This window comes from Monopterus albus, unplaced genomic scaffold (assembly GCF_001952655.1).
Source record: "Monopterus albus unplaced genomic scaffold, M_albus_1.0 scaffold342.1, whole genome shotgun sequence".
Taxonomy (NCBI): Eukaryota; Metazoa; Chordata; class Actinopteri; order Synbranchiformes; family Synbranchidae; genus Monopterus; species Monopterus albus.
Window position 1 is genome coordinate 705748 of NW_018128222.1, and position 13214 is coordinate 718961.

Genomic DNA, 13214 nt, shown 5'->3' on the forward strand with positions numbered 1-13214 from the left:
CTCAGTCTCCCACAACAATCTGAAGACGTCTCTCCTGAGATTGAGATGTAGCAGCACTTGGACTCAATACTGTTTCAGATGCTTGATCCTGAAGAAACACTCACAAGCAGCGATCGGCGATTCCGACAAAGTAAATCCCCATATTTAAGAGCATTTTTCTTAGAATGATCCAGAAAGACAATATCAAATGGCTGTGCGAACAGTGATCCAGAAAGTAAAACTTAAGACTCATCAAAATGGTACTGTTCAGTCCTAACAGCTGTGCGAACAGTGATTCAGAAAGTAAAACTTAAGACTCATCAAATACTAAATTACACCAATTAAGTAGGCAAAACATACAACATGAGTTTTATTCACAGATGCCTCCATGTCAGCAGTTTGGATTGGCATCATCCCAACTTATCTCAGCAACGTGCCCCCTCCCCCATCAGTTTGTTTTGGCTCTAACCTCTTTCATCACTGGCAAACATGCTGAAAACTCCCCCTGAATCAAATGAGTTGGTTAATTTGTTGTTGGTCTGACATCAGCCGTGTTCTCCTCACGCGGCTTTTGGTTTTCCTTGTATTCTGCACGGTGTTGTTCTTGAGGGACGGGAACAAATTCAGTGTTTCCACCCTTTGTACAGGGTTTCCAACATAACTTACAAACCACATATGATTGATTTACATCTGATCTCTTGTAGCAAAACCGTTTCCAAACGACAGAGGCAGCTCCGCCATGCCTGTTCTGTTTGTAGGTGCACGTGAGATGCCACATTATGTTGTGTATACAGACGTCATCGCGTGTATTGTCAACATTGCAAGATGACAGATTCTTATCATGGAGAGGAACTACCCTGGACAGTACGATACGGCACACCCCCACACATCCCAGGTTATGTGACTGCAGTCTACAGACTGACACAAGCCTTTCCACTATTTGGTTTATGTATTTACCCATGAACAGTCAGGTTCAGGGTGCACTGACTAATCGATGTAGTCGACTAAAATCGCTGACCAGATTAGTTGCAGTTGAATTTAATTATCGATTACTTGGTGACGTCGTCTCGTGTGCCTTTCTAGTGTCGTATTTGAGCCGGCACCATTGCCGCTCTCGGCTTCCTTCACACATGAATGGGATAAAAAATAGCAATCTTATGGTTCTTCTGGACTTTTCAAAGGATACTGGACAGAATGAATCACATTCTGATAAAAAAGAGTCGAGTGTTTGTCAAGCTCAGAAAATGTTACTCTCTGTTTTATAACTTCTACTTTGCCAGTGATTCTCTGTGGCAGAAAGTCAGCTAGGTTAGTTAGCCAGCTAGCTCGTTAAAAGTGTTGTTGTATTGGAATACATTATATTCAGAGGTGTTCCTAATATTCTGACCCTCTCATGCATGTATCTGGGGAGGACAAAGATATAGAGACACCTCTTTTCTTTGCACATTTTTTCCATACTTCGTACACTTCATTACACTGTATTAATGCATTGCTAACACGAGGCGTGGGCTGGATCCGGACTGACGTGCAGGTTCATCCTTTGTAAGACTGCAACTAATGGCTGATAGTCAAATAATCTATTAATTGTTTAATAATCGACTATTCAGATTATGAATTGCACATTTACCCAGTGGCTCTTATTTAGCTATCAGCTTTTAAATTTGGCTTGACGTGTTTTAGGATCTTTGAGTATTAGGTTATTATTTGCTGTCAGCATTATTTCAGAATGTTCAGTGTGATTAGCAAGTCACTGATCAGAAGAAAATGTATTTCAAAATAGAAAACATTACGGCTCGCAGCATGAAGTAACATGGCCTTTAACATTAACTATGACCTCAATAATAAACATACAATTGAATTTATACATTTATAACAATTTCACCAAAAAGTGAAATATTTTCAGCTCCATAAACACAGATGTTAAGGTGGAAGTGTCCAGGTGTACCTAATAAAGTGGCCGGTGAGCGTACAGTGTTTGTAAGTTATAAGCAAGTTTAATAAAAGTCATTTGCTTATCACTAATCGTTCTAGACCTTTGACCTTGAATAGAAATCACATTAGGACCTTTGAATATTAAGTTTGAGAACCCCTGGTCTATAGGACGTGGAAAGCTCAGTGGATGGTGATGTCCATGAGACACATCAAGCTGAGCTGAGGTGTGTAACTAAACTGACCTACTGTGCATTTCAGTGCCTGTATCCTGTGTTCAAGGACTCGCCCATTGAATTGTAGTGTGGCAGCTAAACTGTGAGTCCTCTATGTGCAGTGGAGCTAATAGCCAGCTAGACTAAAGCCACTGGTATGCAGCTAGATGCACTGGTGCTGGCCTGGTTTCAGAGTTGGCCCTGGTTCTCTGGGCTCTGGGACCTGACTGTGGGAGCTGTGGATGGCCCTGCCTGAACACAGCTATCATTAGAGACGGACCAGAAAACCAGAGCCTGGAAACTTTGGAGGCTGGCCACCAAACCACAGGGTCCTCCAGTAAAACAGGCAGATGGAGCAGTAGATGGATAGAGAGACCAGACAGCCTGGTGGTCATCCACTTTCACAGAGTGCGTCAGATTATTTGATAAAGTGGAAAAAAGTGCAACCAAAGCCTGCTCAACTCCTCTGACTCATTCTTCCTTCACTCTCACTGTTGTCTGTCCATGTATAGCTACAGTATATCCATGCTCTCTGTCCTGTTTTCTTTTCAGAGGTGAATCGGGCGCTGGCAAGACGGAGAACACAAAGAAGGTCATCCAGTACCTGGCCCACGTTGCCTCCTCACACAAAGGACGCAAAGACCACAACATTCCTGTGAGAGCCCCACTACCTACATTTGTCCTTCTCTATCCTTGGCCAAGTCTGGGCCTTCTGTTCTTCTTCTCCTCTGGAAACTTCACATCATTGCTGTGATTTATTGCAGTACAATAGTACAACATTTTGGGAAACATGCTTATTAACTCCAGAAAGCACAAGAAGATCAGCACGGCTCGTATCTGATTGCTAAATATCCGATTACAGCCAGCAGCTGGTTAGCTTAGCATAAAGAGTGGAGGAAAACAGTTTGGGGGGATGGAGAGTGACGTAAATACAAGTCAAATCCTGTTCCTAGAAACTCAGTTGAATTCCATCTGGTGAAGCCATGTTTTCAAGATGTCTTCCTCTGTACCACGAAGCTCATAGTAAATGTGATCAATAGGAATAGGGCTGTACCCGACTAAAGATTTTGTCAGTCGACTGTCAGTCGGCTCTTCAGTGCAACTATTGGACTGTTTGTTGTTTGCCCCACCTTCCCACTTCGGGGCGGTCTTATTCCTTCCTTCCAGCTCAGGTCCTCTATTTCTGAGCTTTTAAAAATTCACAAAAATGCTGCTGCATATGATGCAATGTTTAAACTGACGATGTCTACCGTCGAGCTGCCATATGGCCTTCTATTTCTGTTGAAACAATGTTCTTATAGGCGTTTTTTTCTACTGACACACGGTTTTAGCCAAGTTTACCAACAGGTTTGAGCTTCTCCTGTCAGGTAACCACAGCTCATGTTGTTAATGTGAGTTTGACGTGCGCCGGCTTGAACTGCGAACGGTTCCTCTTATAATTCCTCACTGAAATGTTTTCCCTGCCCATTTTTGTTATGTTCCTAGTCCCATTCAGATGGATGCATGTCAGTAAATGGCTATGCGTTTATAACACGCCACAGCATATGAAGAAAATCTCCTTTCTGCTTTTTACAGCGCCAACACAAAATCTCGGAGTTCATTTCGTGAACTTTGTCCCGTGTGTAATATGCTTGGGCCTCACTTTATGAGAATAGTTATGAGGTTTCAAACAAAACAAAGACCATTCCTCTGTGCAAATGCTAATGTCTGTCTCACACGTTTGTTTGCAGTTTGCCATCAGCTCCTCCAATAAACATTTGTAAAACTTAGAAATACCTTTTAATATCTTTTTATTATTTTTAAGGATTCTGTCTTTACTAGTAGACGATTTAGGATCCTGTAGGGACCCACTTGTTAAGGGAATTGTATGTCAAACTTGGAAAAACCTAAATAAGTGGACCATATTTTTCTGTTACTTGATAAAAAGTCATAAATAGGCTTGTTTCCTCTGGTTCCAGTTTTTATGCTAAGCAGCTGCTGGATGTAGCTTCATGTTTAGTGTACAGATATGTTTATTTCCTAGACTGTCAGACTATTCCTCCAGTGAATGTTACTGTGCTCTATCTCAGTGTGAAGTGCATAACGCTGTCTTGATATTCACCTGATTGAGTCGTGCATTAATCCAGAGCTAACCAGGTCTGCTTCATGCTCAGGTTTAGCCAGAGCTGGGCTAACTGTGAGCTGCTGTTTCCTGTGGCTTGTGTCTCAACTCAACTCAACTTTTATTTATATAGCGCTTTACCACAGCACAGCTGACCAAAGCGCTTAACATATCAAACAAATATAAAAACAACACATAAAAAGCTATAAACAATAATATAAACACTAACACCACGGACAGAGTGTCATTCCTGATCAAACGCCAGTGAATAAAAATAGGTCTTCAAATAAGACTTAAAAGTGGGCAGTGAGGGGGCCTGCCTAATATAAAGCGGCAAGGCATTCCATAGGTTTGGACCTATCACAGCAAAGGCTCTGTCCCCCCTAGTTTTCCGCCTGGCCCTTGGTGCCTCCAGAAGAAGCTGACCTGCTGATCTGAGGCACCGCGATGGATTATACAGATGCAAAAGTTCCACAAGATAAGAAGGTGCCAGCCCATTTAAAGATTTATAAACAAATAAAAGAATCTTAAAACAAACCCTAAAACGCACCGGAAGCCAGTGGAGAGATGCCAGTACGGGCGTTATGTGGTCCTTCTTACGCCCCCCAACCAATAGCTGAGCTGCGGCATTCTGGACCCTCTGGAGGCGGGCAAGCCCCGATTGACCAACTCCAGCGTACAGTGCATTACAGTAATCCATACGTGATGTAACAAACGCATGGATCACTGTCTCCAAATGCTGCCTCGACAAAAAGGGTTTTAATTTCACAAGCTGCCTTAAATAAACATAAGTGCTTCAGGTTTTAACACTTGCATTTGTTTATCCATAACAGCCTGAATCTCCCAAAGCTTTCAAGCCACAGGCAAGTGTCTCCCCGGCTTTTTCAGCCAACAGTGTGTGGTACGTGCATGCCCTTCTCTCTAACTCTCTGCCACTTCTGTGATGATGTCGGTGGACTAATAAGAGCTCCTTTCTTTCCGAGCTATTTGTTTGTGCTGGCTCAGTCGTCCCAGCAGGCTCCTGATAGTAAAACACGTTGTCTTATGAGTTGGTTGCAGTTTATTAGAACAGTTAGAAACAGTTTTCAGTCCAATACGAGTAATTAGGTCGTACCTGTTTTCATTAAGTGCTAATACGGCGCTGACCGACTCTGTGGAGCCTGGTTGTGTTGGTCCTCATTTTACATTTAGGAGCAGTGTGAGAATCAGACTGCGGCCGCACTAAACATCTGTCCTCAGGCTTCAGCTTTCATATTGTGAATATATGATGACTATCGGTGTAAATGCACATTAAAGATAGTGGCACTTGGTCAGATCTTTCATATATTCATGCATGTTTTTTGTTGACTGCCGTTGATTTTATAACCTTGGCTGTGATAATATTAATCCAGTGACCAGGTGTGGCTTTTAATTCATATGTACCTTTTGCTGCCCAGTCAGTAACAAACACAGGTGGCGTTGCAGCCTAAGCTGGGTTTTCAGAGTTTAATCCACCATGTTTTGTCCCAGAAGTAACACAAATGAGACTCTGCTGACACATTTCTGACTTTGCTCCAACCCTAACAAAACCTGATTTTTTTATTTATTTTTTTTCTTCTGGCCTCTCCGCTCGATGCGCCCAGTGGTTATTGCTTCTTTCTGCCTTAAACCAATGTCTGATGTGTGCTCTGTGAATCTAATAGCTGCAGAATCGAGCCTGCAGCTTTGAGCACACACAGTCCAGGTGAACTGTTTAATATGCAGTTTAGTAGCTGTGAGTGAGAAGCTGTAGCTCGGTGCCTCGCTGCTTGCCTGCCAGCGTGCACTATCCACACTGACCTCCTTAATGCTGCTCTCCTTCTGCATTGCATTACAGCTGCCTCTGAGCACAGGCCAGAGGAATGTAGGATGTAGGGAGAGCAATATGGTGCCAGAGAAGAAAGGGGGGAGGTGAAGGTAAAGCAGACCAGAGGGGACCAGACTCATATTTCTCTCACTGAGGATGGGAATGCCTGTTTATTCACATGGTTATGCAGAGACCTCTGCCCTGGTTTCTGTGTCAAACACATCCTGAAAGATAAATAAAAAATGCAGAGGAGGATAGTTACTCCTTGTTACTGTGCAGAAGACATGGGTTTTCTGCATTTAGGTATCAGCTTGTTCACACAGACAGAGGAGCCTGCACAACATGTAAAATGTCGTGCGCTGCTGTACATCCAATTCTCCGGTCTGGCAAATATTTCTGTCCAGAGAAATCGAACCTGGACCTCCAGCAGAGCCCAGCATTGTTAGACAACTCTTGCATGCTTGTCATTTCGCTTACCGATCGAGGTGAGTTGCTGTCACCTGGGGCCAGGAGACACTGACATAATAGCCTTTTGTTTTGAGCTGACATATTGTTTGCCAATTTCTGTCCTAAACCTTTGCAAGAGGACTTTTCCATGAAAAGCATTGATGCTTTGATGTTTATATGTTCCCTTGTTTGAGCGACACATCCTGTGAGTGAGATTTTGGCCATGATGGAGGTGAATGGGTCCAAGGGAGTGCTGTAAAATGTAGTTACTGGATCAGATCGTAGTCATTCCCGGTTTAGAGCCACTCATTCTCTCTGTTTGGCTCTTTCCTCACTTTAATTAACTACAGGCCAAACAATTAGAATTTTCTGCCTCTTTCTCAGGCACACTTTTCTGGCTTTCTGTTTGACAACACAGCTAAGTCGAGCTGTCCTGGAGTCATTCCAAGGCAGGGTCTGATGCAGTAGTGGTTATTTCTGTGCTGCCAGTGACCTGGATAGAGGAAACTGTGTCATGTGTAGGGGAGTTGGAGGTTTGGGGAGCTATAGGGAATGTCCCAACCTCCTTTCAACCCAGGTTTTAAGATTTGGGAGGAAGCCACCATCACTGTGGTAATGAGGGCCTTGGATATGTAGAGTATATCATCACAGCCATAAGAATGTGCAGGCCAGATTAAGGCTTTCGCTCATCAACCCAAATAAACCGTTTACTACAATGCGTATGTTGAGATGTGCTCGATGCCGCGCCTTTGTGGTTTCACGAGTACTGTCAAACTGTTGGGTCGGCTTGGCCTCTTGAACTTGTCAAGTTCACCCAACAAAAATCACATTATATTGCAGCTGTAAAACCAATAGGGCCATGACAAAGTGCTGACTGCTGTAGGATCAGTTCATCATGCAGACTTGCTTTGCCAGCTTGTGTATGTTTTGGCAGACACAGAAAATGTGATAAAATGTGAGATTCATTACATGGTGCCAGGCATTAGAGGTGCTCGACAGCTAGTTGGAGTCTTACGCCTCCGTTTCTCTCCACAGGGTGAGTTGGAACGCCAGCTCCTGCAAGCCAACCCCATCCTCGAGTCTTTTGGCAACGCCAAGACGGTGAAGAATGACAACTCATCTCGCTTTGTGAGTTTACGGTTCCTGTTTAAAGGACCATTATCTTGATTTAAACATATGTCCAGATAGTGTTCAAATTGGAAACACATTCACTTTGAAGCAGGTAACAGTATTTCTTCAGGTTGAACTTTGCAGATGTTTATACCCACTCTAGTTTTAGATCTGTTCCGTCTGTGGAGGGAGCCACAAGGTTACATGTATAAAACGGATAATCTCACGAATTACTGGAAGTCTTTTACATTGAACTCAACTGATTTGCTTTGGTTTTGTGATTAAAAAAAGAAAAACAAACTGCAAATGGATACAAAAATACTATGTACAGTATGCAGAAAAAAAACTAGATTTGTCCTCTGGAACATATTGCAGAGCCGCTATGAAATCAGAGAATTAAAATGAGGAAATCAAATTAAATGAGTGGAATATCTTTAGAGACTAGATGTTTATCCCGTCATGCATAGGTTCCTTTTCTCTTTAGTCTGAAGTGGAAGCACTGGCGTTAGTTCTCTGCAGCTAAACAACAGTGTGAACATACACGTTTTCTGGTGGAGACTTGGATCAGTACCGGGCTCGTGTCTGTATGGTGAGTTTGAAGCTGCAGCCAGGAGCTGGTTAGCTTAGCTGAGCACAGAGGCTGGAAATGGGCGAAAACGGCTCTGTTCAGGGTGATGGTAGGTGGATTTTAACCAGGCTAGCTGTTCCAGTCTTGATGCTAAGCTAAGCTAACCAGTTCCTGGCTGTAGCTTTAATACAGAGTTGTTTTTCTTTTAACATTTCTTTTGGGGCTTTTTAATTGAAAACATACATTTAGAATATTTGATAAAAATAATGGTTTTGTTCTGTAAGGATTTGTTTTGTAATGTTTTTAATATCTGGTATTATAAAGTGAACTGCTTCTGCTTACATTCTTTGTGTGGCTATGTAAACGATGACCACGATTAACCACCATGGCATTCTGTCCTCATGAGTCGTCGGCTGTTTCTGATAAGACCAGCAGACAGATGGACACACACGCGCACACACACGCACATACACACACACAGTGAGGAAACCACACACATGCCTGGGATGCTTTCTGGCCTCTTGACCTGGCTTTTTTTTAACACAGACATTTTGTTCTTCGCTGCATTTCTGGCATCTGCAGGAATCCACAGGGTGGTGTTTAAAACTCACCAGTGCCCAGAGAGAGAAGTCGCAGGCCATGCAAACACTGACATCACAGGCTTTCTAATCAACCTGGTCAACAGCTGCTCTGAACATAAATCTGCATCTTGTTTCCTGCAGGGGAAGTTCATCAGAATCAACTTTGACGTCACAGGCTACATTGTTGGGGCCAACATTGAAACCTGTATCCTCACGAATGGGACAGACTGAAGAAGCAGATTGTTAGAAACACAACAGAGCTAAAATAAAGGGTGAACACTGACTCTAGAAGTGGTTCGACTGTTTGGCTCACATTCAACCACAAGAGTGCCATTGGCCTCTCCGTTTGTTCCTGGACAGAGCCACAGGGCACCGAATCCTAGAGAAACCTCTTCTGTTGTTTTTCTTCATATTCATTCCGCCCCAGTAAGGCCTGGAGATGAAAATGATGGGTAGGTCAGCTTATCATTAGATAAGGGTTAGATGGTGATTTCATGGCTGGACTTTATTAGAATTCTTGTCTTAAAATGAGAGCTGCTAAGGTTTCTGACAACAACAGAATGTTTACCAAACTGCAGCAGTCCCTTCATTAGCTTGTTGTGATTTCTTTGTGAGCCCTTAACGTTTGCTCTCAGACCTTCTGGAGAAGTCGAGGGCCATCAGACAAGCCAAAGATGAGAGGACCTTCCATATTTTCTACCGGCTGCTGGCAGGGGCAGGAGAGCACCTCCGGAGTGAGTGTCTGTGTGCCACTGCAGAACTACAGAACGCTGGTTTGAATTGGCACCGGCAAAACACATCTCTGTCTTGTTAACTTTTAATTTAGTGTGTTAGTTTCATGACGATGCAGAAGCTGTTCAGTTCCTTACAGACCGATACTTCACATCATAGCTTTCTTATGAACTCGCACTGTAGTCTGAGTGTTGTCTCACCATAAATTGTTACCTTTGAAAACAAGGTCAGCACATCTCGTGGTCTTAACATACTTTCCAAACAGAGAAGCTAGAAAAACATCAACAGCAAAAAGACAGGGTTATTTTTTTTAAAGAATTTAATGTTTTTAATTTTAAAAAGACCTTTTAAAACCAACTTTCCTCCCTTGCTGCGACAGCGGACCTGCTCCTCGAAGGGTTCAACAACTACTGTTTCCTGTCAAATGGTCACATTCCCATCCCTGGTCAGCAGGACAAGGAGAATTTCCATGAGACGATGGAGGCCATGCACATCATGAGCTTCTCCCACGACGAGATTGTCTGTGAGTACTAGCTCCAGATGTGCCCTGAAGCGTAGCACGGTCTCATTCTGCTTCTCTTTTCATGGCTATAAGCGTCTTCTGCTCTTACATGACCTAATCCTCACCCCTGTGGTGCTTTCCTTGCCAGGCATGCTGAAAGTGGTCTCTGCAGTGCTGCAGTTTGGCAACATCGTCTTTAAGAAGGAGAGAAACACTGATCAGGCCTCCATGCCTGAGAACACAGGTAAACACCCACCACCACCACCACCCTCCCTACTGCCTGTCATGATTCATCAATCTAGAAAATGAGATGGTGTAGAAGCCACAGGTCACCGTCGACAGCTGGTGGAAACTCGTCTGTACGCGCTCGTGTGCTTTATTAGAAACATGATTACACTGAAAGTGGACTGTGTCTCCTGGTAATGAAATGCTTGTAATGTCTGGTGTATGTCAGCACTGTCTGACGCTCTGCGGCCTGGACTGTGTTTTAGTCACTCACCATTCAGCATAATAAAGAAGAAAGTCAAATGCAATACATGATGTAGGTGGTTTTATAAGGTCTGCTGTCTTGTGTTAGGCCCATTGTACATACAGCTCCTAGTCCTCTAAACACCGACTGAACCAAATGCTCCTGGGGTTTGACTGCAGCCAGAAAATGCATTTGGCTCTCCTCATATATCCTGCATTGTTAAACCAGAGTTAGGCGGTGTTGTTTCAGTGATTGAATTATTTGAAGCTAACGTCATTATTCTGCCCGCTCCCTTGCTCTCCCAGCGGCACAGAAGCTCTGCCACCTGCTTGGAATGAATGTTATGGAGTTCACCAGAGCCATCCTCACCCCGAGGATCAAAGTGGGGCGAGACTATGTGCAGAAGGCTCAGACCAAAGAACAGGTGAGGATTCTTGTGGCTCTCATCAGAGAGGGTCATGTCTGTATTCCATGTGTATTCCAGTTTTAATATCTGCTTTTTATAGTACACCTCACCTTTGGTTTGTCCTGACTGTTGCTATACAGCGGTACACCCTGAGCTCTAACAGCAGCACAGTGGTCATACTCATGGCCGGTCTCTTGTGGTCACTCTCGCAGGCTGACTTTGCTGTTGAAGCCCTGGCCAAGGCAACATATGAGCGGCTGTTCCGTTGGCTGGTCCACCGTATCAACAAGGCCCTGGACAGGACCAAACGCCAGGGGGCATCCTTCATCGGCATCCTGGACATAGCTGGCTTCGAGATCTTTGAGGTGCTGATTGTGGTGCTTTAACGGGGACAAACTCATTTCCACAAAACACAAACACGTGGATTAAACAGAATCCAGTGATCAAGGTTGTCTGATCATTGCATTGTTTTGTCAAGTTATGGGGATTAAAGAGAAAGTCACATCTCCTAAACAATAAAAAAAAATTAGCTTCCCTAACTGAAACAGTCATGTCTGCACGTGCCTTCCTTTCAGTTGAACTCGTTCGAGCAGCTATGCATCAACTACACCAATGAGAAGCTGCAGCAGCTCTTCAACCACACCATGTTCATCCTGGAGCAGGAGGAGTACCAGAGGGAGGGCATCGAGTGGAGCTTCATCGACTTCGGCCTCGACCTGCAGCCCTGCATCGACCTTATCGAGAGACCGGTCGGCATTGTCTGTCTGTGTGCACGTTTGTGTGGTTCTGCTTATGGATGTGTGTGCTAACAAATCCTGTCTTCTCAGACTAACCCCCCGGGTATCCTGGCTCTGCTGGACGAGGAGTGCTGGTTTCCTAAGGCCACCGACAAAACCTTTGTGGACAAGGTGCTGCAGGAGCAGGGGACACACGCCAAGTTTCAGAAGCCGCGTCAGCTCAAAGACAAAGCTGACTTCTGCATCATCCACTACGCAGGGAGGGTATGTATGTCAGGCCCTTTAAGGGGTCAGGTGCTCTGACTCCGGGAGCTGCTACTGCGCTAAACTGAGGGTTTTAAATCTAAAAAGTACAGTACGTCCTTTCGGAGACCATCGTTCGTGTCCCATTTATAGCTGCAGGTTTTTATTCATGTTCTCCTCGTGGAACAGCTTTGTTGCTGCCCTGTTTTGCCACCTTTCTTTGAGGCACAGACTTGTAACCGGGTCACTACCAGAAAACAATGGCCCAGTTGTCTTAGTGCTTGTGCAGAAAGCCCACATCTGGTTCTCATTGGTGTGAGACAGAGTCTTTGGTGCCAGGTGGTTGCGTAACAGAGGTTTTCAACTTTCAACTTTGTGTGTTGGTCTGCCATTTGTAGAGAGCAAACCATACTCCACTACATTCCAGAGAGGATGCCTAAGAAAGCTGATATGACCCCAGAGTGATAGTTTAATTAGGTTTACCAGTCCCTCTTTTCCCACTCTTGCATGTGTGTATATGAGCACAGTGGAGAGCATCAGTCGTGACTACATGTCAGTCCTCACTATGACAAACAGGCAAACCCTCAGATTCAGTCAGATATGAAGCATTGAGTATTTGACACCGGAGCCAGAATTAAATTTGAGCAGCGTCAAATAAATCCTGCCCGACAGAGTGATACCGAAGAGGAAAACAAAGGCCAACACTGTGAGTTTGTGTTTCCAGGATTCGGATAAAACCCATATGCCGATCTTTCGTTCCTCGTCTCTGGTTGCCGACCATGTCAGCTGTTTATTATGTTCTGCCCTAATCCAACTTCACAGTGTGTTAGACATCTGCAAAACACACAAATCACAGTCACTGTCATGTTATAGCGATTCATCTCTAATAAGAACTGACAGTCAAATAGTGTGAATGGAGCCTAAATATATTTCAACCCTGGTGCAGTGAAGTATAACAGTCATTTATGGGCTTGTGTTGAAGTTTAACTGCAGGAACTCAGCTTTCAAAAACAAGGAAAAAAGAAATAAAATGGAGGAAATATTACTCAAATAAACCAAATGATCTACCAACATAACAGGAACAGTTCACAGGTTATAATATCTTATCACGATAATTAAGGATTAAAAAAAAAAGCTTGAAATAAGTGAAATGTTCCAACATAACATCTACCCAGTAAGAAGAAATATCTTGTCCGCCTGATTCCATCTTAGTCTGCTTGCCAGCTGCTGAGTGGTGCTTGGAGAGAGGATTTAGGCAGATCTCTCCATCCATCAGGACGCACTGCTGCCGACAGGTGCAACAGCAGCAGTCACATGGTGAAAACCAATCCTCTGGAAGTTCGTTCTGAAAGCATTGTTCTAGTTTCCAC

General features: G+C 43.9%; 1 protein-coding gene across 1 annotated transcript in view; it reads left to right on the forward strand.

Moving 5' to 3' along the window:
* The window catches only part of LOC109974654 (myosin-10-like), a 56439-nt gene that overhangs the window by 24662 nt on the left and 18563 nt on the right, over positions 1-13214 (forward strand). Inside the window, exons 5-15 of the mRNA XM_020624972.1 lie at positions 2676-2778; positions 5058-5087; positions 7532-7624; positions 8897-8960; positions 9391-9489; positions 9867-10010; positions 10138-10233; positions 10764-10882; positions 11077-11229; positions 11440-11613; positions 11692-11865. Of these exons, the coding sequence (XP_020480628.1) occupies positions 2676-2778; positions 5058-5087; positions 7532-7624; positions 8897-8960; positions 9391-9489; positions 9867-10010; positions 10138-10233; positions 10764-10882; positions 11077-11229; positions 11440-11613; positions 11692-11865 (1249 nt within the window). The remainder of the gene's footprint in view (positions 1-2675; positions 2779-5057; positions 5088-7531; positions 7625-8896; positions 8961-9390; positions 9490-9866; positions 10011-10137; positions 10234-10763; positions 10883-11076; positions 11230-11439; positions 11614-11691; positions 11866-13214) is intronic.